Raw genomic sequence first — 27,664 nt, 5'->3', positions numbered from 1 at the left:
GAGACTGAAACTGACAGGGGACTAGCTGCATATTGTGGGGGCTCCATTTTACTGATTGTTAAAAGGAAAGCTGGGCTTGCTGCTCCTCAGAGTTACAAGTATTTTAAGACTTTTAGAAGGCATTTATGTTTCTTGTAAAAAATGCACATATATAGAGTAAAAACTATCTGAAAACAACTAGATAAAGAAAGGCTGGATAGGTAAGAGCTTTTATGTAGGAAAGATGAAAATATTTACATCTACACCTGCACAAAATGGTGGCATGTCAAATAGAGATTTTCTGTAGCATTTTTTCTATTACTCTTTTAAGAATTTATGACTATAGCAGCCTGGTGCAAGTAGTTGCTATTAACCGTATAGTTTTGATACAGCTCAGTAAAACAAAAGGAGTATCATCAAAAGATTGTGGTCCTGAATCTTCTTGTAACTATGTAATTCCATGGAATTCAGTCAATATTTCCACAAGAAAGACCAGATTTCATCCTTCCTCCCCCCTAGTGTTTGGAACGTAAATGTTGTTGAACCACTTACCCTTCCAGGGACCAGTCCAGAGACCAATCAGGAGGTCGATGATGGGAATGCTCAGGTGATGATGTTCTTAACGTAGAACTTAACTGATACGAGATTGTACGATTCTGGCGTTGAAGCTCCTGTACAGCACATTCCCTAAATAAACATTATTTTACTGTGAGACTAAGCACTTTTCAAAAATAATCAAAATTATCTCACAGTCATTATTTTTTTTTTTCCTATTCAAGATCGTCAGCTTTTTTATTGTATTTTCAAAGGAGAAGTGGTGTTCATTACATACTTCTCTGAAAGCCAGATTAGTGACTCTGTATTACTCCCTTACTCAGATTTAGTTCTACATATCCATTGTCTCTATTTTCCCTAAAAGACAGAAGTTAGCCACGGTTGCTGCAGGTTAAACTCTAAAAAACTGTAAAAATTTCTAGGGAGGAAGAGCCTAATTTTAAGGTTATTCACAAGTCTGCAACATAAGGACAATAACTATAATCAGCAATGATATTAATGTAAGAACAGTGTTGTTTGTGGTATTCTTGTGCTGTTTGAGTTGGCAAAGCCAATGGACTAGAATCTACCTGAAGTGCCCTGAAACTGATGCATATTTAAGAGATGCTGGACTCCCCAGTGGAAAAGCTGTAAAATAGTAGTCTGGTCATTTTGACTGCAAGGGGTGAGGCCTGGATACTGGATGAATCCATAACTCCTGCATCTGGATGTATGGGGATGAAGTATGTGGGATTGGATAATACATTGGAAAATTTTGGAGGTACATACTCATTCTGATTTCAGGCTGCCAATTGTTTCATAAGGAGAAACTAGTCTGGGTTGGATTGGGAAACTACTAGGAAGGGTAGCTACAACAACCCCTGAGTTTCAGTGTATAGCCCCAGTAAAACCTTGACAATGGTTCATTATAAATGAATGGATGTTTTGGGAGGATAGCACTGACCCAGGCTGCAAAAAAGGGCTCCAAGTTGCCCAAAACCTTGCAAATGAAGGTATAACAAGGACTGCCTGTATGGTTTTGAACTGAAACTGGCCCCAGTGTGACAGCCATTACCACAGTCCTACCTATGGAGTGGACCACTGAAGCAGATCACCAAAACCTATAGGAGAGCAATCAGATCCAGCACCAGCTCACAGAGCTGAATCTACAGGCAAGAAAAAGAGCTCGCTCTAGCAGCAGGAGCCCATTGAAACATAAGTCTTCCACCTAGCTACCAACAACCCACAACCTTGTGCCTGGGGAGGTATCATCTGCACCGTAAAGACTATAGAACCAGACTGATCTACATTGACTGCTAGTCTTACTAGCATTATTGCTTAAGAGCTTTACTCTACACATGCTGTACCATCTTTAATGGTCAAGATGGTGCTGGCAATGGTGGGAAGTCAGAGTGCAGCTGCTTGTACCTCTCACAGGTAACATCACCCTGTAGAATACCAAGTTTGGGTATGAATGTAGCAAAACCATGACCAATGGGGAAAAGTAACCTGGGGCAGAGAAAAGGAGGTACAAAGGCAGCAAAAAGGAGGGTCAAGAAACAGAAAGGGATAAAAAGATATGCAAGTCATGCACTTGGGGCTGGCCAGGGGTACCTGAGAGTCAGTCCCTGGGCTTGGTCACCAAAGCCAAAACAGGACAATAAATCAAACCTGTTGTTTCCACATGAGTCCAAACTATTTCCGCAGTCAGGAGAATGCAAGGGATGGGGAGATGCTTTTCCTGACTGGTAAAGAAAAATCCAGACAGACAGCTTAAGCCTCCTGGTATCACTGTGTTGGTGCTCATTCAAGGCCTGACAGCATTGGCACTTCCATCTCCTAATTTCAGGCATTATACGACTAGCTAAGTCAGTCTTAGAACAAGGATATCATCTACCCACTTGTTTAAACTGACAACAAAAAAACCCCAGTCAGTACTGACATCCGCTGCTTCCATTATATACTATCATGATACTGACTTTAATGATAGTATTTTTTCCTCTCTGGCTAATTTTCTGGTTTTCACTTGCCAGTACCAGAAAAATAGATTGGCTGTAAGAAGCCAACTTGGAGCTTTGATCCCTTTCCCTGCAAGCAAGAGAGATTGATACCTGCTGTTGTAAAGCATGACTTTCTGAGGAAAAACAGAAAAGAAATAAAATTCTTGTAACCTTTGTGGGACATTGAAGAGACACAGTTTCGATTTTATGAAAAAGCTAAAAAAAAAAAAAAAAAAAAGGCAAAAAAAAAAGCAAAGCAAAGCTCTAGGCTTTCAAAGACAGCTAAATCTAATGTCAGCCTCAGATTTTTATATAAGAACATTTCAGTCTTTGCTATTTAAGATTTCTGCATACTGTTTTTGCAACTGACAGACTGCATGATGGAACCTAGCTTTGTTCTTTCCAAAACAATTCAGATAATTAAGTTTGTAAATCTCTTATGTAAAAGAGAAATTCACTTCAAGAATGAAAACTGGTGATCTTTGCCTCAGCATAAGCTCATTCTAATATTTGTTTTGCTAATCAGCTGTGAACAACCATGTGAATAACAAATTATCCTTAACTAGGAGAAGAGATTAAGTATGGAGGCTGATTCAACATTCTGCCAATGAACACTTCAAGAAGAAACAGTTGCAGTCCCTACCAGGGAGCACCCATACACCATGAGATGGATGCGCTCACACAGCGGGGAGTAGAGAAAGGACAGTCTGAAGAAGATCAAATTTCTTTTAAAACAAAGGCACTCCTGTATTAGCACAGTCTGGCTCATTCCATGCAGCTGAAGAAGCACAAATGGTGCCACCTTTTAAACTGACTTGCATATCTAACCCAAAAGTTTATAACTTTTTGCCATGACTTCAGGGTGAAGGAGAATCCAATTTGAAATTGAAACGTACACTGAGACATTTAAGAAATCCATCTTTAAAAGACCTAATATCAGGTATAGAGATGCCCCCTCCAAAACCCTCATCCTTACTTATGAGAGAACAGATTATCAACAAACTAATTTACTACAATTAAACAAGACATTTGATTCTCAAACCTGAGATGAGTGATAATCACATCACTCTGCTTCTTTTAGCCATCTCTTTTACATACCCAAAGTAATGCCTAACACAGTAATATTTTATCCTCAATACAGCCATGAAATAGAGAAGTACTGTTGTTTCACAGATAAAAAAAAACATTTAAGACACCAAAACGATATAGATTAACTCATGAAGCAGGCTAGGGATCATTCTCTGAGACTGTGGCCAAATCATATGAAACAGCTGGTACGTATTGTTAAACTCCCCCGTCCCCATGTGTGTCATGTCCCCCCCCCCCCCCAAAAAAAATAAAAAAAAATTACTGTGGCCATACTGCCATTTGGGAACCATCCCTACCACCTTCTGTACCCCAAGCAGTACCTGGGAGAATGTGGGTTGGTACAGGCTAAAATAATTCCAGAGTGGGTACTAACAATTCAACTGTATGGACAAGAATACAGTTGTGTGTACCCCTCAAGTCAATGATCTGACCTGGTTTAGTTCAACTAGCACAGGTGTAGCCAAAAGGTAGCCATTCATATCACAGAACTTAGTAGTCTATAAACCACTTTTCTGGCCAACTAGTCACCTAGACTGTCACTATAGATCGAGACAGGCATCACTATAAATGAGTGAAAACAGACAAGCATTTTCAGGAAAGTGATCCATCCCATCCTATAACAGGCAATCATAGAGGGCAGTTTATCTCACTGTCTCGTTCCATTGGCTATAAAAGGAACCTAGACAACTAATTCAAACAGCATGTATAACAGCTACGGAGACTGAATTCAGTGACATGAATAGCCTCTGAACACAGAGGAAATGTAGAGCAGAGCAAAACCAAACTTTGCTGTTTAGCCTACTAATTAGTCTAAGTCTTAGTACTACATTGCATTTCACCCCAATTAGATGCAGGAGGCTCAATACAAACACATATACTTGCCTTTCAAAGCGCTCAGTCCCCAGCTGTCTTTTGGTGATAGCCAGTTCTGACTCTAGCTGAGCTGCTCTATTTCTGAGCTGAGTAAAATCTTGACTCTGCACAGCACTGTAAAGTCCATACACTTTAATTAGATAGCAACTATAATCCTCCAAGCATGTTACCAAAATTAAAAGGGCAGCTATACCATGCAATTGAGATGAAGAACATTTTTTGGAGTAAAATATAACACTACACAGAAAAGTCTATTAGGGTATAGCTGAGAAATCAGAAGCAGGTTTTTGCTATCTTCTGCTCTTTAGGTAACCAAGGTACGTTTGCCATTTGAAAATACAGCTAGATATAAAACCATCTCTATGTATATACACTTGCGAAGAATGAAAAAACCTGCAATATTATCCTGGTCGTTTACTCACAGTTTATTTTCTGCTAAAGCAAGCTGTTCCTTGAGAAACTGAATTTCAGAGTCTTTTTCTTGATTTGCTGTCTGTGACTGAAATTCTTTCTCATGACTGGACACAAGCAAAGATTCCAGGTTTTTCATAGATGCTCTTTCATTTCCCAGTTGTTTTCTCAGCAGCTCTATTTCAGAATGGGAAGACTCACACTTGCTCTGCAGCTAAACAAAAATTTTAAAGTTTTAGATGTATATCTGTTAAGCTTACTGACTATCTATTACGGTAACCTTTAAAAAAAAAAAAAAAGGCAGATTAAAAAAAAGGAAGTCTGGAATCAATGACCAAAATTTGCTCTCACTCCAGGATGGATGATTAGTGTTATATTTGCCCTCAGTCAAAATCCTGCATCAGATTTTTAAATCCACCCAATGTATATATCTGTATATAAATGTAGTTCATACAAATGACAAAATGCCATGAAATATACATATCAATGAATACAGACTGTAGACAGAATCATCAAAGAGGAAGAAGGAAGTTCTATATTTTGTTGGGGCAAGAAACTACTGATTAACCATTTGCATGCAGGAAATGACACCTGCTATAACAAATCAATATCTGCATCACCAGCAGAGTGAGATTACACTTATTTTACTTAAAGGAGCATCAAGAATAAATCTGGGGGAAAGGGGAAAATTAATAAAATCCAAACCAAAAGATTAAGTATCTATATTTCTTGGGGGAACCTAAAAAAGAAGAATACCCATAAAATCTAGTATGTTCCATTGCAAAGGGAACAATGGAGATACCTGGGACATAACTACACAAAAAGAAAAAAAAAAAATAATTCCAGAGACAGTTAGTCAGGAAAATCTGTATTGAGTCAGCTACAGACACACAGAAAACTGCCTGTTTTAATCTTAGCATAAGCTGGATGCTATTTTTCCTTCATCTTTTTGTGTATGCATTTTAGCATATCTCTAACTGAGTCCATTTGGGGTGCTGCAAACACTTCTACCTGTATTTTACTCAAACCTAGTTTACATTAAGCACAATACTGCTCACCCACAGGTCATAGTAAATCTATGAACTGAGACATCTTAACAAACACCCCACCTCTCCAGCACATTCCTCAGAATTTTCAGAAGATAACCATTTATGTGTTCAAACAAGGAAGATACTGAAAAAACTCAGGTCATAGGCCAACAGGGAGGGGAAAAGAAAAAAAAAAAAAATAAAGAAAAAAGTATTTTTCACTTTCTAAGGCAGAACTCAATTTTTTTTTGTTTTACCAAGCTAAACTAAAAGGTTTCTTCAGTCTGAAAGATCCAATTTTCTACTAACTGTCAATCAAAAATTTAGTTCTTTTGCTGATAAACAGCTTTGATATTCTACTTTTGTATTTCAGAACAAAAGAATACTGAAAACTGCAGACAGCATAAGTTATAGGAAAATATACAGTATTAGAAACACTGAAAGAACAATATTATTCAGCATCAGGTTTAGTTGTCACTTCTGAATATACATGTGCTGCAGTCTAGTAATGCAGATTTCTGCATTAGAATACTATGTAAAATAAGAGCCCTATCTGAAGGTTATACATGGCTGATGAAAGACTACTTGTTGAAAGGTATGAAAAAATTAGCGAAAGTTTCCCAACTTCAGACTTTTCTCCAACTTTCCAACTGGATTTCTGCATTTTTCTCTCCTGAAATTGTTGCTGCTCTCCACAGTCCCAGCAAGTCCCTTCACTGACAATCTGACAGAAGGATCCAGGAAGGTTTAGTCATATCAGATCTCATGAAAGCTTCAGACAAATGTCATATGCTGGAACTCTTCCCTATGAAAAGCAGTGTAGAGTATTCCACAAGCATACAAAAGACATTACACACGTTTGGCTGGAACAAATAACCAACTGTCAAACAGCAGCTTTACCCATAGTGTATGGAAAAGGCATAAAGGTTAAAAGAGAATGCTGGAAGCCTGTAAAGAACAAGAAATTATCTCAGCTGGAGCAGAGGATGGACAGGGCAGTTATAGAATCATACTGGAAATATCTGAATAATCTGAGTATGTATGAACAATTTTTCAGAGTTTATCCAAGCTAAGTTTTTAAAAAAATGCCTATCAAACATTAATTTCATAGTTTTGGTAAAAATCAAGGTCAACAGAAATTGATTTTCAATGGAAATTAAGGAAAGATTATTAAAGAGATATTGATACTTCCTGAAACAGTCAAGCATTTTAAAGTCCATGTCAAGTTTTTTTGCTAATAAACTACTCCAGCTATTCTGCTTATTTAGTGACTAGTTGTAAAATCCAAGATATGTTTCAAGAAAACAAGCAGTAATTTTAAGTCCTGACTTTTGAGTATTCATAATAAAACCTTTCAAAGCAGTGTGCTTTTCAAATAGTATACAGCATCCACCCTCTGAGTAGTAAGCCCCTGAGGAATGCCAAATTAAAATTCAAAAAATTGAAACAGTAGTCATCAGTAAGGATTTATTTGATCATTCTAGACCCCAAAGTAGATTTAGATCCCTTAAGTAAAACGTTAACATAAACTTATTTTTCTAATATATTTCATTTCACATACCCTTTCTACCTTCTCTGCTAAGGAAGTTAACTGCTGATTTAATAGTTCTTTGACTGCATCTAGTTTAATGCAAAGTTCTTATGTAGATGTGAGATTTGCAAGTATAGAGACTCTCTCCCAATGTAATTTTTGAAGTTTTCCTTCCATTTTCACAAGAGATTTGCTTAAGGCAGAAATCTGAGACTTGTATGCTGCTTCTGTTGTTAAACGCTACAGTAAAGCAGTATCAGATAATCAAAACTCTACTGCAAAGAAAATTTAAAGCTGCTTCCAAAATCCTACAAAAATATCCCTATGTAATTGTGGTGAATTTTAAGAGGCAGCAGTAATTTATTCTGGAATAAACTTCAAAGTTATTTCTTTAAATAACTCCCACATATAAAAACTACAAGAGAATAGCTCTTGCTTCTGACAGCAACATCAGCTAGAGACATTCTAAACTCTATTCCTAGAATTCTATTCCTTCTGCAGAGCTAATAAGGTTCAAAATTCTGCCATGGGCCACATTTCTTTTTCAGATGAGACCGTCTTATTTTAGCAATAAAATGTATTCTTGCATGTAGATGATAAGTGAATGCTGAGATACTGTCAGTCATGTTTATACTGCTGCCACCCATAAACTCAGGCATGACTAAGAGATGACAGAAGTCACACTAAAGAAAAGTCTACAAGCCAGTAGCAGCAGTTCTGACTAAAAGCATTTAGAATTTTGTATATTTAAAATTAACATAACTTACGTTTTTCTGTTTTGAAAAAAATCCTGTACTTTGCCCAGTGACACTTGAATTTCTGGTCACTTTTAACTACTTTATTTTCAGTGGGTGGCAGAATGAGTCTGGGAGGTTACAGAGCAAAGGGACAGATAAAGCACTGTGACCTCCTTGAAGGATTTATTAGGAATGAGATCCAAAGAGATGATTGTAGGGGGACCACATTACATTAATTCTAGCTTTGTCTTGCCTAAAAAAAAGCACAAGGAACACAGAGCACTACTAAGCACGTTACGATTTTTGATAAAAACTTCTGGTTTAGATATGTGCCTTATAACTACTATGAACCTGAACGTGACAACTGGAGTTCCGACTCAGTTTGTTGACAGTTTTCATGAAGAGGCCTGTTTATTCCTATACTTAATAGCAGGCATGTGGGAAGGAATTAGGATGAAATCTCTTCTTGTTCGAAGCTCACTGGACAAACTAGGACCATGTACCAGTTTTACCATATTTAGAAAATGTCAAAATCTGTCACATAATCTTCCTGTGCTGTTTTGCTGCTGTTATGTTCTCATCCACTTTTTGAACAGCAGTAGTTCAATTCTTCTTGAGTATCTAATGTGCATGGATAGCCCTCAGTAGCCTATGTGATATTCAGGAAGCAGAGATGAGCTGCAACAAAAACCGTAACAACCCAAAATCAGAATATAGTTTATATGTTCATAATGTATTTTCAAAGCCATGCTGTGCATTTCCTTTTAAGTTCTTCAGATTTTCAAGTGGGAAGAGGCTCTTTGGGACATCTAAAGTGGTAGAAAGAAGGTTGTAAAGCTGGAAGTGAGAAAAGCAGGCACAGGAACGTAACAGGTGACAAAGCAATAAGTATGTTTCAGGTATGCTGTGGCATTGTGTGTGACATTACGCCTTCAGTCATTCCAAACATGACAGCATTTTATAATTCATAATATATATTTTTTTCCTTGAAATATGCTATTATTTTTTAAGATTTTTTTTCCAAGTGTGACTAGTGCTAGTCATGTTATTAAATAAATTCAAACTCTATGCAGCTCACTATAGCACGTATCTCTAAAATATGAGAAGTGGCATTAAGCATAATTTTAAACAGTTCCAGGCTTAAAATACTACCAGACCATTTCCAGTGTGAACTATGGAAAGAACAACTTCAACTTACTTGCTCCATCTCTGTTTCAAGGGACTCCATTTTCTCTTTCAATCTGTGGTTCTCAGACTCCGCACTGATCAGTGTCAGCCTAACAGAGCTACAATCTGCTTCTGCTTGATGATATTTTGCTTCCCAACTTTCTCCTTGTTCACGGGCTTTGTGGTAATCCTCCAAAAGCTCACAGTTCTCTCTCTCCTAACACATAAAGCTTGTTTGTTTAATAATTTACAGCAGGCTTCACAAAATAGGGATATCTATAGATCTACAGGTATGACATAGTATTGGATGTTCTCTTTCCACTGAAAACTTTGCCATTTAGCCAAAATATCAAGAGCCTTCTCAAGAAACAGTGTTTTGTTCAAGATGGCCATATTTTAATGTTCAAAACACATCTGTTAAAAATGGCTAGATTAACATTACCAATACAAGGTATAGCAATATCCTGCAGAAATATTTTTTTTTTACTATTAATATCCCATATGGTAACAAAGAGAAAAGTGTTTCAAGTCTCTGTATTATTCACTGTCTGAATTTTTAAGTTTAATAAACACACACACGTATATATATATAAAACCACAATGAAATATACTTCATTACTTGCGTACTGCAAAAATAGCTAAGAAAATGTGTTCAAACTAATAAAAACATATTAGTAGAATGCAAGTAAGTTTTGACTAGGAAGCAAATTCTTCCATGGAAATATGGCTAAAATTTCATTTTTAATTAAACCACCAGCTTTTATTAACAAGTTTAATCCATATACTCACTTTAGACTTCAGTACACCCTTCAGCCTGATAATATCTGTACTTGATTCCTGGGCTTTCAACTTCATATCATCAAACTCAGTTTGGTACTTTGCCAGTTTTTTATATAGTGCCTATGAAGAAATACTTGTTTCATAAGGTTAAAGTATACTGTTTGTACCTTTACAAAAAAAAATAGAATTAGTGTGTATCTAAAATCTATGGCTTAACTCATTATTTAAAGGCTATATAGTCTAAACCATGTATATTTCTATTAAAAAAAACTTGCATGTCAAAAATATTTTCTTTGACTTACAAATAATGCTAAGTCTTCTTAAAAAGAAGAAAAATGTCAATAAAAGAATGTAGCAGTTAAGAAGAAAAATATAGACGATTTATTTAGCAGCTAGATGGTCATAACAAAATAACCTGCCCCATATAAGAGGCAGGGCTCAGAGTCAGCTCCCCCTTTTTTACATGTTACAGTCTCTTAAAAGCCCACATTTGAAAAAGCAGAAGAAAGCTAAACAATTGAATTAACTAATTATGTGGTTATCTCCTAATCAGGAGAAATAAAGCCACAAGCATTAGGAGAATGCACACAGAATTTCTGGCAACTACTGCTTGAGAAAGAACAGAATGAGGAAAAAAACTGCAGAAAGGCTGTCTTGAACTGCTCTGTTCAGAAACCCTTCCTTCCTTACAAAAATACTAGAACATTCAGCTGCAGGAACTGGGGAAGGGGCGGGGGGGGGGTGGGATGTTGAGAAGGCTACGGAGAAACCCCCTATTCCTGCTGTGAAAAGGCTGTGAGTTGCTGAGAAAGGTGCTCTGGAAATCTGTGAACTTTTCCAGGAAGCCCAAGTGAAGAAATGAGAATGCTACTTTAAATACTTTATCACCTAAATCAATGGAAGATCCTAGAGGAACCAATACATATTATAGAAGCAAGCCTATGAACAAGGAGTTGATCTTGTGAGGCTAAGACTTTTTGTTTCGAACTGCTTCTACAAGCACCCAGGCATTGCAAAGAAAACCGTGAAGCTTTCAAAAGTAGCTAGAAGCAACAGGAGGCTGTGCTTTGTACTAGCTGATCTCACCAGTAGCAACTGTGATTCTGAGAGAAGGTGAAGAATAGCGATTCCTTGGAGTACCTTTGGCAGTTAACGCTACTACGAGCCCTGACTTTTCTAGGATACTCGGGTGCTAAATAGAAATGATTAATATGTTTGAGAGATGAGTTATTTAGAATGAGAGCTGTCTCACCTAATTTTTGCGGTGCAGAACGGGGCACCTGATCTAACTAGTTAGCTAGGCTTCCTCTGTAATGAAAGGAGAGAGACACATAGAATGAATTGCTTTAAAAACTGGGATGGGATGAATCTCCTTCCAGAGGACTTTACTTAAAAGGGAGCCTTCATGACTTAAAACTTTTATATACACCTAACATCAGGTGAAAGTTAATTTGCTCCTTCAAAACTGGGTAGCGCTTCTAGAGAAGAAAGCCAGATGAGCAGAAAGTATTTTCAAAGACAAAGATATCCTAAGCAGTAGAATAAGTGCAGAGAAGAAAGATAAAGTATCAGAAAATCTAAATGAAGGCAAGAAGTTGAAGAAGGAGAAGAAAAAACAGAACATTACACAGTAATGAACTACTACAGGTATTAAGCTTAATTCCTAGCTGCTTGGAAAACACATTGATGCATGAGCATTGTGTGTGCAGATGACACTTTAAGTATTTTAACTGCTTTCATTAGGAACTGCACACAGACAAAGAACACAGTAGATAATGTAATGTTGTATTATAACCAAATATTTCCAGCATCTGTTATCCAAAAGCCACTTCAAAGGAACATAAATACTATCAATAAAGTTTTGAACCTTATTAAAATGTGTACTGTGTTAAATTATTAGCAAGTCAAATTCATAAGCTTTTAAGTATTCTAGGCCAGCCACAGCACAGTACAAGAAATACTTGCTGCTCCTGCTACTTTTCCATATAAACAATAGTTATAACTGCCACATTGTTTTCATTTGAAGATCAGAAAAAAACCATTAATTAGCTGTTCCTCAAGATAAACATCCAAACTATTACATAAGAATCGCTGGTCATCTTTATACAAGTCAGCTGAGCAATAAGGGAAAAATCAGAGTTTGAAAAATGAGCTTAAAAACTAGTTTGCAGATTTATTTCAGATGACGGCACACCAATTCTACATAGTACTTGAAAAATACACCATTTTCCTTTTTAGTCAAAGGCTCTCTGTACAAATATACCTGATTTTCTTGCTTAATATTAGAAAGATGCTCTTGTAACCTGTCATTCTCCTGAGCTAATGATTCTCTGTTCTTGTTAGTCTGTACAAGTTCTTTGTTGGTTTCTTGTAGCTGTTGATGCAAACTGGTGATATCTTTCTCACAGGTACAGAGTGCTTCAGCAGATTTTCTATGCAGCAAATAAAAAAGTTCTTCAGGTACGACAATACTGCCCAACCTAATACAAATGATAGCTTTTCCAGTGGTTAAGTTTGCAAGTCATGAAACAAAGCTGTAACATTTTAATATTTAATAGACTAAAAAATATTTACACATTAGCATATCCTATGATTCAATTTTTGAGCTAATCTTATAAGTTAATCAAAATTTTATAATGATCTTGACATTTCATCCTTACTTTGTGGAACACTCCAACTCAGAAATCAGAATCTTGAAATCCGAAATTATTTTCTCCTTGAAAAGAAATACAAAATTAAAATAAACCTCTCACCACTCTTCAGTATAAATGGGGAAAAAACATTATATTTCCTTTTATTCAGCTAGCTGATTAATTTAACTGTGTAAGGCAAAATGGATTGTGGTTTTCCAAGTGTCATCATGTACTGTTCAGAGCTGAAAATTCTGATAAATTTAATTTGGCAAATAAAGGAACAAATATTATTATCTTCCGCAGAATATAATAATTTTAATTAGATTTTTTTAATCCTTTGTGGTTCTAAAAGCAGCATTTGGTTCACACTCCCAAAACTAAATTATGTCTTCTGCCTGTAAGATAAGTTATCACAGCTTTTCTACAATGAATAAACTATCAGAGTCTGGTAGTGTGTAACTAATAAAAAAAGAATTCCATCACAAAGTATATTACTTCACTCCCTTGTCTTTGGATACAGATATTAAAAGAAGCGTAGCTAGGCTAAGAAAATATTTTCCACTGGAGACACGAGAGGTGAGACACAGCCATCTCTTCTCTAAAACGGACACAATTTTACAATTTACAGTTTTAAAAATACAAAGTTAGTGCTTATGGCAAGATGATTTTAGCCTGTCCTGCAATATCTTTTCTTTAAGATTTTGTTACAAATCAGTGCAAATTCTTGAGTTAACAACCACAACAGTTAAAAAATACCTTCTTTCGTCTAGCCTAAATCAACATCCAGGTGACTTAAGCTGAAGTGAAAAAAAAACATTTCAGAGCCATGAATTAAGCAGCTTCATTATATAGTTTAAAATCACACTGTGCAATATACCTTAAGGTGAAAAAAATGTAATTCAGATGCTTCATCAATGACAACAAAGGCAATATTATTTAGTACCCTGCATCTTTAACATCAGTGGATCCCAAGGAAGAATTTAGGCTAAATTTTATGATAAAATATTTTATTGGCTAATTTACTCTTCTCCACTTCAGGAAAGTACTTAAAGTCTCCTCTCTTGATAAGTATAAACCATACAAAACATCAAACATGAGATGACCAACACTGCACCAACCTACTGCTGTTGAAGTCAACGTGAGTTTTATTGTTGCCTTGAAACTGGAGCAGAACTAGGTCAGTACTGAGCACTGTTGTAGATACTAATATAAGATAGGTGTGATGACCCAACAGATCCTTGCCCTATTTACCTTTTGTAACTATTTACATGTTGTAACATACTTTAATTGCCAGGCTTTCCTCAAAAGTAACAATCTTCTCTCTTCCTTCTTCCACACAGTCTTGCAAAGATGCCTTCTCTTTATCAAGTTGTGCAATTCTTTCTTTCAAAGCACAGATCTCCTGTTGTTGTACAAGACTTTGTCTTGAAAAGTTATCTGGACACAATCAGAAAAGTCTCATTTTCATTAATTCAACCATTTGAAATAAAAATTATTTTGATACACTTCTAAAGCGTAAAAGAACGTGGCAAAAGCTCCCCTTCAAGAGAACACTGAAGCATGTACCTTTTTGAAATATATAAATATAATCTGACTGATATTTCTAGAACTGCATTCTTCCTTAGATCAAGGACTTAAATTACTTGGCTCAAAACAAATGTTTAGATCATTAAAAAATAACTTTCTTGAGTATCATAACAATAAAGGCTTAAACAGAATTACTATAGACAGAAGCAATATGTAGACTACAGCATGTAATGACTGATGAAGTAAGAGACTGATATCCTGATATTAGCTAGTTTTTCCTGAAATATTTTTTAATTTACTTTATGTAAGAGAGATGCAATTATAAAATTCAACACCACTTAAAAATTGCAAAGATAATAATGAAAAAAGCAATCTACTCATTACAAAATCAAATTCTAAAAGATGTCTCTCCCTATCTTCATTCAGCTAATAAGGTGTTACACACTACATTTACCTTTAAATGCTCAGAGAATCAATCCTTATATGATCTACATACATTGCATTCACAGAGGAGAACCACAGAAACCTTACAGTGAACCTTACATCTCATAAAAACCATACAAGATGCAAATTACTCTTTAAATATCAGTGTAATTGGGCTTATTGAAGGATATTTATTAACCACTTCCAGGAGATAAAACATCCAAAGTATAATGATCTGTAGCTCAGTCCTTTCAGGGACATCATAGCATGTATTCACATTCTATTTTTTCCACAGAATCTTTCCCTATTTCAAAACACAAGATGAAAGGCGCTCAAATTTCCACCTCATATTTTTGGATGCATGGCTCTGGAGCCTGCTAAGACAGTGTTCAAACCTGGCTCTAAAGAAAATTCTGATGGAGCAGCTAATCCTGGAAACAATTTCCAGGCATTTTAAGGACAAGAAAATCATCAGTAGTAGTCAGCATGGCTTCACCCAGGGGAAGTCATACTTGACCATCTCGGTAAACTTTTATGATGAAATGACTGGCCTGGTTGACGAAGGGAGAGCAGTGGATGTTGTCTACCTTGAGTCCAATAAGGCCTTTGACGTTCCCATAAGATACTCATAGATGAGCTGTTGACATATGGGCTGGATGAGCAGACAGTGAGGTGGACTGAAAACTGTCTGAACAGCCAGGTGCAGAGGGTGGTGATCAGTGGCACAAAGTCTAGTTGGAGGCTGCTAAACAGTGGTGTGCCCCAGGGGTTAATACTGGGTCCAGTCCTGTTTTACATCTCCACTGATGAACTGGATGATGGGGCAGAGTGTACGGTCAGGAATTTTGCTGATGACACAAAACTGGGAGGAGCAGCTGATACACCAGAGGGTCCTGCTGCCATCCAGAGGGACCTTGACGGGCTGGAGAAATGGGCTGACAGGAACCTCATTAAGTTCAACAAGGAGAAGGACAAAGTCCGGCACCTGGGGAGGAACAACCCCAGGCACCAATACACACTGGGGGCCACCCAGCTGGAAAGCAGCTTGGCAGGAAAGCTGGGCATCCTTGTGGACACATGTTGAGCATAAGCCACCAATGTGCCCTTGCTGCAAAGAAGGTGATTGGTATCCTGGGATGCATTAAGAAAAGTATTGCCACCTTGTCAAGGGAGGTGATCCTTCCCCTCTGCTCAGCTCAGATGAGACACATCCAGAGTGCTGGGTCCAGTTCTGGTCTCCCCAGTACAAGAGAGACATGGACATACTGCAAAGAGTCCAGTGAAGGGACATGAAGATGACTGAGGGATGGAGCATCTCTCCTATGAGGAAAAGCCGAGAGCTGGGACTGTTTAGCCTGGAGAAAAGAAGGCTCAGAGGGGGATCTCATAAATTTATATAAATACCTGAAGGAAGGGTGCAAAGAGAACAGAGCTAGGCTCTTTTCAGTGGTGCCCAGGGACAGGATAAGAGGCAATGGGCACAAACTGAAACACAGGAGGTTCCCTCTGAACATCAGGAAACACTTTTATTTTTTTACTGTGAGGATGACTGATCACTGGAACAGGTTGCCCAGGGAGGTTACAGAGTCTCCTTCCTTGGAGATATTCAAAAGCCATCTAGACATGGTCCTGGGCAACTGGCTCTAGGTGGCCCTGCTTGAGAAGAGAGTTTGGACAAGATGACCTTCAGAAGCGCCTTCCAACCTCAACCATTCTGTGATTCTAAGCAACAGTGTGTTACCACCATTTTACAGAGGAGGAATGGAGGCACAAAGATCAATTGAAAATTCTATCTGATTATTTTGGATGCCCAAACTGTGACCTAAATTTTCAGGATAGAAAGTATTACATGATAAAAAAACAACCATGGATTGCTGCTACAGCTGTAAGTACTCAACATTTCTGAAAATTAATAACCAAAGCCTCAAATCAGGCACTTAGAAAATAGGTCATATGTGTAGTTACTGAGCAATTCTGAAAAGTTTGTGTATCACCCCAAAATTCTAATGTACAGACAGCAATAGTATAAAACACTGCATAACAATATTTAACAGTTTAAATAGCATGTGCTTTCTCTTTCTGCAGTTACCTGTTTTATTCACTGTATTTTTGGCTAAGGAGAAGATCTGTCAGATAAGCTTGCTTCACTAGACAACACTGATTTACTCCCTACAAAACTCTGCAAAAGTTGGCACAAAGACTCCTATAGAAAGACACCACATGATAGTGTAATTAAAAACAATACCATAAGTTAATAAATAAACCCCAGGTTAGTTTTTAAGTAGTACAGACAACCTTAAGACTGGCATTCCCAACTTCTTAGTGTTTGTCTCTTAACTTGTGTGAAAAACAAAAAGCACCATTTGGATTCCCATCATGTGTCACATCACATGACATAAAAGACAAGCCATTGTGGGACTATACTGCTGTTCTCTCTGCAGACAAGCACTGGAAAAGAGACACTTTGCCAAGTGTACATTATTTTGCTGACAAGAGAAGGTAAACACAAGACTTGGAAATCCCTAGTTCCATTCCAGACTCCAAAAAAGGGAAAAGGTTCTCCAATGGACACACACACTTTTCTTCCATCTTCTCCAATTCTACCTCTCCAAGAAGATACAATTACCTGCTTATCCTTTCTCTTCACTTTGGTCAGCCCCAAGTCTTAAGGATTCTCATCCTAGACTCCTTCCCTACTAATACTAAACTCCTAAATCCACATTTTCCATCTCAACCTCCTTTTACTTCCAATCTTTCTCCTGCTTTCAGCATTACTGTCCAAGTCCTAAATATCCTGTGTGTATAGTTGCTCAGAGGTACTAGTCACGGCGCGTGTCCAATAGCTCCAAGCCCTACCCACAATCTCCGAACTAGTCACCCAATTTTTAGGATCTTTCCAGTCTCTTTAACCATTTCATATTAGCTCTTCTCACTGGATGTCTCTGATCCTTCTTCACTCTCTCCCCTCACTTTACTAATTTTCAGACTCTGATTTCTTGCATTGCCCCAGCTTTCCCTGGTACCACATCCACACTCTGTTTCTCCATTCACTGACTCCCAATCTCACTGTTTCACACTTACAGTCTCCTCTGACAACCAATCCTCCTCATTGCAAATTCTTATCCAGCCAATATTCCTATTCTTCACTTGTCTCTAGGTCTTTATTAACTTTACTTCTCCTACCTATTTCACTAGGATTGTGCTGCCTCATCCAAATTGTAATCTTAGTATCCTCTCCTTATTGATCCTGCAGTTAAAACCTCTCAACTTTCTTCTCTCAGTACATCCTTTCCCCACACCTACATTGTGGTTCCTCTCCTTCAGCATCTTCCACTGTTATCCCTGTGGTCACAGGATAATAGCACAATACAGACAGTCTCCATGAATTTCAAGTTTCTTTGCCTGGACTTGCCTCACAGTAATGAAAAATGCTAATGAATCTAGATTGGAACATGCTTCAGTCAGATTATATGAGACCTCATATGCCAAATTCTGAAGTCTCTATTCAGCTTTAATGAACTGATTTTTATTTTTTTTTTTGGTAGGCTTAAAATACACTTAATTTGGAGACGTTTCCTGGGAATGACCCAAAGCATGCAACAACACTTAGGCTGACATGCCTATCAAACATTAAGTCCCTACTTTACTGTACCAGGAGTACAGGACTTCAAAATCCACATATTTTGTTTTAAATGTGGACAAAACATCTTTTTCTCTAGCCTTCTCAGGAGTGGCTTAAACACCTTAGCCAAAACATTAAAAAAAATTAAGTTCACTTTGATGAAATGCTTATTCATTTGAATTAAATGTTCACCTCAAATGAAATATTTAAAACCAAATAATTACAAATTTCAAATTCCAGTTAACAGAAAACAAGGTATTTTAGTAGCATTAGTCAGCTCTAACATTAAATGTAATTAGTTATAGGTTAGCTTTATTCTCCCTTCACAAATTCAGCACTGCATTTGAAAACAGATTATGTCCAACTGCATCTATAGAAATAATACAGTTGTAACTTTGGAATTGAGAACATATTCCTTGGCACTACAGGAATACTCCTGCATCCACCTTGTTTACTTCCATAATATAAAAAAGGTGCAACACACAGTATAGGATATATACTATAAAGGATGTTTTCCTGATTCCATCATCATCACCTTATGGTGCCGAGAGGTGCTACCACTGCCTTAGTGGATCATAAATGTAACTGATATGCTCAGACACTGCACATTGCTACCAACACACCTTGTTCAGCTGACAGTATGTGTTGTCACTGAAACTTACTTGCAAGAGCTTTATTACATAATTTTAAAATGCAAAAACCTTCCAGTAATGAATGAAAACAAATGTTTTGCACTTGAAATGTTAAAACTGTCAAAAGTATGTTTATTTGCATTCAACACTTTCTTTCAACCCATAAGGATAAAAAAGAAAAAAGCATTAACAATTAGCCTACTGAATTTTATTAAAAAGATGGTACCTGTCACTCACCGATTTTTTCATCCAAAAGCATAATTTTCTCTTGGGCAAGTTGCATTTCATATTTTTTCTTAACAAGGCTTCGCTGAGTCTCTGAAAGACTCTGTTCTGTCTTTTCATTCAATAAACTGGAAAAGCAGAAGCATTAAACAGGAGAATTCAGATGTTTATATATTAATTTTTTTTCCTTTTTGAAATGTCACTAAAATTGCAGAAGTTAGGAAAAAGTGAGATTCTTCTGTATATTTTAGACTATTTGGGATATTTTATTGATGTTAACTTTAATCTCTGGATATTAAAGTCTGAATACTTCTGTAAAGAATCACAGAAAAGTAAGAAATATTCTTTATAACAGGTGGACATAAAAACTTCTCGAAAATTATTAAAATATAAATCATCACTTGGGACATACATTAGAATGCCTGACCTATTTCAAGTTATACCCAAGTCAAATCAATGTAGTAATATTAATACGTTCAAATCATGTAGTAATATTAATGATTCTCAAACTGTTGAAAAAACTGACAAGAACTATCAGCCTGGTTTGAGGGGGAAAAGAAAAAGATACTTCAGTAGCAGCAACTAATCTTCAACAACTCAATTTTTACAGTATTCATAAATCTGACAATTTATTATAAAGCAGCAATAACTCAGAACTGTATCCTTAGAAAGGTTACAGTATCCTTAGAAAGGTATTGTGGGCCAGCACAACACTGCACGCTAGTACCCAGCATTCCCACCAATCAAAATCCAACAAAAACCCTACAACACCCATGTGTCAAGTTCACCAGTCACTTGTAAGAACATGCAGGTGTAGGATAGTGTTTGCCTAACTGAATTGTATTTAAGGAAATACAAGAGGAAATCGTCCCAGTATCTTCTCTTGCAGTCTGTTCACTCTGTAGCCTAGTTCAGTCTGTGATCTAGTCCTTCGTATCTCTCCACACAAACTTCACACATGATTGATCTTTACTTCCAGTCAGTAAATTATCTTTTTGTATCTTGCACTCACTGACCTATGCTTTATTCCCTAAAGGCTTCGATTGAGCCTAGTCCTACTACATACTTCTGAACATGGTTAGCAACTCCAGTTGAGCAGCAGGCCATAAACCCTATGCAAGGCTTCAGTTTTATTTCCTCTCATGAAAAAGCTCCAAGACTAAGAAAAGGATGTTTGAAACTAACTACATGTGACACTCATTAGTTTATGTGTGTCTGCTTGCCTCTATAAAAGCAACAACAAAAAATGAAAAAAAAAAAAAGTAATTCATATGCAATTTACCAAAAAACATCAATCCCTGCAGCCTCTAATAGAAAGCTCCTAACTCTAAGTCAGAGTGAATTTTACTTTTTCACTGAAGATGGTCTTCAGCATATCATAATATCAACAAGCCAAGAAGATTTACATATAAATAAGCAATGAGGAAAACAATTTCATTCCAAAAAGAAGGATGACTCATAAGAACAACTATTGTAAACTCCTTTGCCTTTGAGCTATATAACAGTTATGAAAACCAATGAATATAGGCTGACGTTACTCGTCAAACTAATGCAATTATATACTTTTACTTACCGAAGTGAAACATATTCAGCTTCCTGTCGGCTCAGCTCAGTTTCAGAGTCCAGTGCTCTTCTTGCCAATCTTTTCATCTCAGTTTCCAGAGAATCAATGGTGTCTTTCATTAGTGCCACTTCAGACATCTGTTCTAACCGTTCACTACCTAACTATAAATACAATTAAATATTAAAAGCCAAAAAAGCGCTAATTTATACATAGAATTTCTCCTATTAATTCAAATTCTACTCTGTTTTTAGCACAAATATTTTACTGAAGAAATGTCCAAGTATCTCATTTACTCAGGGCCTGACTCCAAGTCTACTGAAGGTAGTTGGCAAAGAGCTGAAATGTGATTTTTCACTTCCTTTGAAGGACAACCATCAATTTCCTGTCTTTCAGATCTCTGGGAATATTTTGATTTATTAATGTAAATTTTAGGTTGGTAATTATGCCCAAGGGCAAAAGCGTTTGGCATTGATCAACATTAAAAGTTTGCAGTGCAAAATAACATAACAGAAGACATCACTGTGAGTGTATGAAGGGAGAAACCCCAGTTCAGGATACAACACTACCAATGACAGCTTTAGGCCTCTACTAAGTTATATAGCTATGCTGATAACTAGATAGAGAAATCACTGTGAAACACTTGCATAAAGCACTATATGACGAAGTAACCACAACAAGGTCTTTACCTCTAGGTACCTTCTGTACATAGAACAAAGAACGGGTCCAAAACCTCTTGCACAGACTCCAGCAAAATTAGTTTGAAATCTCCAGTTTAAAGAAAGATGCGTTTCTTTGTTAAAATGCTTACATGTAACATTCAAAGAACTGTCCTTTATAAATTATTTGAAACAGCTCTTTCAAGGTAAAAAATTCTCACCTCATCCCTCTCCTCATTTACTGATTCTTTCAGTACTAATTTCTGTGTTACTATAATCAAAGGTCAGACATCTAAAGAGCAAGTCCGTAAGCCTCTGGTACACAGTAACTTCTTCAATACTAGTGCCAAAAATTTCACATTGATGTATCGCCCTCAAAGGGTACCAAATGAACCGAAGAAATAAGATGATGTACCTAAAACAGGACTATACCCAATATTCACTACACATCATCTGTCAAGCGTGTGATTAAAGCTAATTTACTACTCAGAGTATGGAAGCTATTTAAGCCTACAGTGTATTCTTCATCACAGATGCACTCAGTTTAATATTATAATCTTTGGAACTATACATATAAACCTGGTAGGATTTAAGAGACTGAAGGGGAAAAATAAAATGAACCAGAATTTATAACCATAAGATGTAGAAGAAAGATACACTACAGAAATCAATGTTAATCTATTTAAAAAATCAAGTTCTAACAAGACTGTAAATATACTAAAGATTTATATTCATTGTATTAATGTTTTCATTTTCTGTTTTAGTGCCATATGTTAGCAAACAATTGCACATACAAGTAATTTAAACCATATTAAATAGGACTTGCCAGAACACTACAGTAACATTTGGTTTTGGAGCATCAGGCCTTAATAATATACAATCATAAGATAATTCACACCGGAATGGACTCTAGGAGGTCTCTAGTCTAAACTCCTGCTCTAAGCAGGGCCAGCTCTGAGGTCAGGTTGCTCAGGGCTTTGTCCAGTCAGGTCTTGAAAATCTCCAAGGCTGCGGACTGCTCAACTGTCCTCATGGGAAAGAAGTATTTTCTTGTACTCAGCCTGAACCCTTCTTGTTTCAACTGATGCCTAATGCTGCTCATCCTTCCACCATGCATTGCTATGAAAGGCCTGTTTCTGACTTCTGTATGACTACTGGCAGGTAGGACTTACATCCCCCTTAAACCACCTCTACTCAAGGTGGAACAAGCCCAGTTCCACCAGTCTCCTCTCATACGGAAGTATTCCAGCCCCAACTATCGTGGGAGTCCTCCATTAAACTCGCTCCAGTTTGGCAATGTGTTTCTTGTACCATGGTGGCAAAACTGGATGTGGTGTATTCCAGATGTGGTCTAATGAGTGCTCAGCAGAGGGGGACAATCACTTCCCTTGAGCTACTGGCTGTGTCTTGTTCACACAGCCTAGTACCTTCTTGGCCTTCTTTGCCACCATGGCATACTGCTGACTCATGTACAGCTTGCTGTACACCAAGGCCTCCGGGGCCTGAATTTTCAGCAGAGCTGTTCCCAAACTCATTGGTCCCCAACCTGTATTGGCGCCAGTGGCTCTTCTTCCCAAATTCAGAACTTGGCATTCATCCCTGTTGGTCTTCATAAGGTTCCTGTTGTCCATTCTTCCTACCTGTCTTGGTGCCTATGGATGACAGCCCTGCTATTGAGTATATCAACAGCTTTCCCTAATCTGGTGTCATCTGCAAACTTCATGAGCATGCATTCTGTTGCCTCCTTCAGGTCACTGATAAAGATGTTAAACAGGATAGGCCTCAGAACAAACCCCTGTAGTGCTCCATGTTAACAGTCCCCAGACCAAACTAACTGCTACCTGGTAAGACTGACCATCCAGTCAAATTTTTCCCCATCTAGCTGCCCACACATCCAGACAATAACATCCTAACCTGGATACAAGAACACTGGGTAACAGTGCCAAAAGCCTTGCTACAGTATGGGTAAATAACATCCACTGCTCTCAGCCTGTTGTTTCCTGATAGAAAGTGGTCAGGCAGGTCCTGCAGGGTTAACCATGAACATCACCTGTATTACATTTACAATTCCATAAATAATTATTTTCCCTTACATTTTGAATAGTCGTTTCTAGCTCTTCAATTCTCTGTTCCAAATGAGCCTGTTCATTAAATGCAGTCTCTTGGGAAATCTGTATCAAACAACAACAACAAAATCACATATAGAGCACGTCTGAACTCACCACAGACATGTAATGCCATTAACTCTCCAGGATTACAAATCTTCAGCGACTTTAATTAGACTACTAAGCAGTTTTCATGTTAAAATAACCTGGGGCGGGAGGGGAGAATCAAACCTTTAACTGCTCCCTGAGGCTATCACGTTCTGTAGTCATCCTTCGGAAATCTGACAGTGCTGTATCCCTTTCTATCTCCACATGTCTTAACATAGCCTGAGCTGTCACAGTAGTTTTAGGAGTCCTGGGGCATTTGATAACTTCCTGACGAAGTCGGGAAATCTCTTCCTGTGCCTGTTTTTAAAAACAGCAGCATAACAGAAATATGGAATAGACAATGTAATGTATCCCTATGGCATATGGCTAGTAATGCAGAGCATCCCAGAAACTGTGTAATATCAAAGATGAAGTAATGATTTGTGCATATATTCCTCAATGCAGGAAAGTGTTCTTAATCAGGACACCACTTACAGACTTGTATTTAACCAACAGATTCAAATCACAGAATTTCCATAACTTTTTTTCTATTTTTTAAACAAATGCTTTGCATTTTTTTTCTTTTTCACACAAAAACAAAAATAGGATTTTTTTTTTGCACATCACCTTAAGTTATTTTAATTAATCATACAAATATAAATAAAATTACCTGTTCATAAAGATTGACAATTTTGTCTCTCTCAGCTGTTAAAACCTTGAAGTTACCCTGAATTTCTGCCACATGGCGCTGATATTTTTTCAGCGCTGACTTCAGTTCTTCACGTTCTCTCAGTATTTTCAAAACTTCTGGATCAGAACTCACTCCCTTAAAGAATAAGGTGATATAACTTTAAAGTAGAGAAATAAAACTTGATATGCTTTCTTATTATATCTGGTTTGGAAATTTCTATGAAAGATTTAATAAGCCTTCAACCTAGTAACCTCTAGATAGTCAAGACTGTACATACATATTTCTTACTATTAGAGACCAGATACACATACCATTTTCTAAAATACACATTTATTTTGAGCAGCAAACGTCTATCACAAATGGTACTGACAATCATGTTAATAATTACATAAAATGTAAGCAGTTGTCAGTAACTATTTAAAGTGATATATATGCATGCAGTGTAAAGCAGCAGTTAAGTTCACATTATTGGCCCATTCCCATCTTATGCATCCTTCCATTTATAATCAATTAGTTTTTCTTCCTGGTAATTATGGCTTTGGTAGTTTAGCATAAGATAAACCAACATTCTAAAAAAATGCATTCCTCCTCTTCCAAAGTGTTTTCTTAAGCTCACCTGGATGGATGAAAATTTTTTTGACATGCTGTCACAAGTAGAGGTTTGCTTAGGACTTGAAAACGCGTTTCGAAATACCTTCAACAAATTCTCAGTCTCACATTTATAGTAATCTTTGTCCTCTTCCAATGTCTTAATAAAGGTATCAAGCCTTGAAGGTGACCTCCCTTGCTTTATTTCAGCTTCTGTTTGTAAAATAATCTGCATGTGCAAATATGAGAGAATTCATTCAATGAAATAGAACATTTGTAATGAATGATACTTCAGTGTAAAATGGATAACCATACTCTTCAAAATGAAGATGAAGCAGATATCTAATTAGTACTTTAAAGTAACTTCTGAATGTCTCTTTTTTGTTATACTGCAGAATACATCTGAAAGTCCTTCTAAAAGGACTCTAACAGGACAGAAAAGGACAATAAAAGCTAAATGTTAATTAACTTGGAAGATATCAGTTCAAAACTAAGGAGGACAATTAAGTAGATTTGTATTGGAATATCTAATGAATTTTTAGATATGAAAGCAATTAGGCCACTATGCTTGCTTAAGATCCACGAAAGGTGAATTTCTGAAATGGAAGTAAAGTAATGTGCAAATAAGTATAGTTGAAATCCAGGAAACCATGCAGGGGCCTAAAACAGATTCCAAACAACAACAATTCCAAAGTTCAAAATTGCACACCAAATCCCTCTCTGCTACAATCTATCTGTTGGAAATACCTGGACTCATAAAAGCTTAAGCACCTAAGGAATACTAAACTCTGCAAATTTATTATTTTTAAGACACATGCAGAAGTAGGTCTTTAAATCCCTGAAAAGTTATAAATTAATCACCTGAATCTCTCAGTGAATCTAGCTCTCAAATCCCAAGCTTTCTGGCTGAAGGATCAGGGTAATTAAGCAATAAGCTCTAGGTGGTCAGTGGTTTTTTTTCCAGAGGGGGTTCTTTGCAGGATTGTGGCATAAGGTCAAATATTTTATACAGGAAAGAAAAAAACCCCAACCAACCCATCCCACCCCCCCTGAAATTTGAGACAAATCTTTTAATTACAGCAAGAAATTATTATCTTGAACACATAAAAAAAAATTCCCTATCAATTTATACTGGAAGCAAATTAATGAGTCCACTTAATAAATTCAAATGTTAATTTAAGTTACATTTACCACTGGCAAATATTTCTAAAATTACATCATTGTATACATTTCGAAATGTTCCAACAGTATCATTACACCTTAAGGAAGATGGAATATTAAGATAAAAATTTTAAATAAAAAATGTTACTTCTTTCTGTTTTGCAAGTGATTTACAAGGTATTCAAAACAGTTACATGCAATTTTGTAAAAAAATTAAGATTCTCAAAAGCAAAATCATTACAGGCTAGTTGCAAAACAGAAACAGATTCCCGTCCCCCTAGAGAGAGAGAACTACAAGAAAACAGATATGTTTATCCATTCTATAACTTGACTGTCATTCAGTGAAAACAAAGCAACTGAAATTCACTTGTACAAGTATTAATTTCATATGGAAATGACCTGATTTCATAGCTACATATATATTAAGGATACACGTTTAATTCACAGATTTTAGTGTTTTTACCATATGTTCCAGGTTCTTTATCTTGTTCTGCTGGTGTCGAATTTGAATCTACCATAAAAAAATTGAGACCAAGAGATGCATTAGTTTTGTATAATCATTAGTGCAAATCCAGCATTTTAGCTCAACTGTTCTAGTCCAAAGAAGCATTTTGTACGTTTTCTAGTTTGAGTAGGCTGAAAACATACTATTTAGTAACAATAAACTCAATCTAGAAGGGAATCAGTTAAAAGTTTTATCTTCAGATGCAGTCTAGGATTAGGAAAAACATTAACAGTTGAGTTACTCTCAGGTGAGTGAATGAAAAAGGAAGTATGGGATATGTTTTCCTAGAACTGTCTTATGGAGGAACTTTTTAAAACAGGGACAGTTTGACTATACCTATGGGCTAAAGAAATAAGTATGTAGTTACACTAATGGCAAACAAAGAATATGCTTTCTCCCATCTGACTACTACTACTAAATTACGTAATTGCATGTGCATAGAATGCAATTTTCCATTATCTTGTGAAATCAAAAGCAGTTTTCACTGAAATTACACTCTTTCCAACTGCAAGCATGATTTTAATACTTGAACCATCCACACCTGAAAAATACCACACTGGCCAGAACCTACTCCTCTTTCATCCCAGCAAATATACTTCATAGCAGAGATGAAAGGTAGATATTCAGCCCAAAAGGTAAAAACAAACAAACAAACAAACAAACAAAAAACCCCAAACCAAAACAGTTCCCCATAATATTAGCAACCAACATTAAATATCACAGGACAGTATTAATTCTAATAAACAGATACCTTTGCTTCCTCAAGCTCCTTATCAGCAGTATTGAACAGCAATTCTTTCTCCAGCTGCTCAGACAGTTTGCCATTTACAGCCAGTTCTTTACACAGATGATCTTTTTTACAGGTGAACCTATCCACTTCACTTTCCACCACCTGCTTCTTATCAAGAAGTTGTATGACATGTTGCCTTAGTTCATGGTTTATCTTCTTCAGATCTTCAATCTGTAAGGACAAGGAGGAAGAAAGTATTTTACCTCATCTTCAAGGATTTGCAGGGAGTATTTTATAATAAGAAGTAATTTATGCTTAACAACAACAAAAAAATCAGTATACATTATTCACCAAGGAAGAATATGCACACTACTAGCACCATTCTG

The 27,664-nt window shown here is 36.7% G+C and overlaps 1 protein-coding gene across 1 annotated transcript; it reads right to left on the bottom strand.

Moving 5' to 3' along the window:
- Nucleotides 1-424: 424 nt before the first annotated feature.
- TSGA10 (testis specific 10) lies at nucleotides 425-27,336 on the bottom strand. Its single transcript, XM_049834444.1, is given in 17 exon segments — nucleotides 425-666; nucleotides 4,485-4,589; nucleotides 4,898-5,100; nucleotides 7,476-7,685; nucleotides 9,381-9,566; nucleotides 10,139-10,249; nucleotides 12,393-12,561; nucleotides 12,790-12,845; nucleotides 14,045-14,199; nucleotides 19,204-19,319; nucleotides 20,765-20,916; nucleotides 23,505-23,582; nucleotides 23,748-23,921; nucleotides 24,274-24,429; nucleotides 24,911-25,111; nucleotides 26,489-26,554; nucleotides 27,300-27,336. Coding segments are annotated over 16 exon segments (2,232 nt in total). The 5' UTR covers nucleotides 26,510-26,554; nucleotides 27,300-27,336; the 3' UTR covers nucleotides 425-527.
- Nucleotides 27,337-27,664: the final 328 nt, after the last annotated feature.

This window comes from Accipiter gentilis, chromosome 31 (genome assembly GCF_929443795.1).
Source record: "Accipiter gentilis chromosome 31, bAccGen1.1, whole genome shotgun sequence".
NCBI lineage: Eukaryota > Metazoa > Chordata > Aves > Accipitriformes > Accipitridae > Astur > Astur gentilis.
This window is presented reverse-complemented; position numbering and strand designations above follow the sequence as displayed.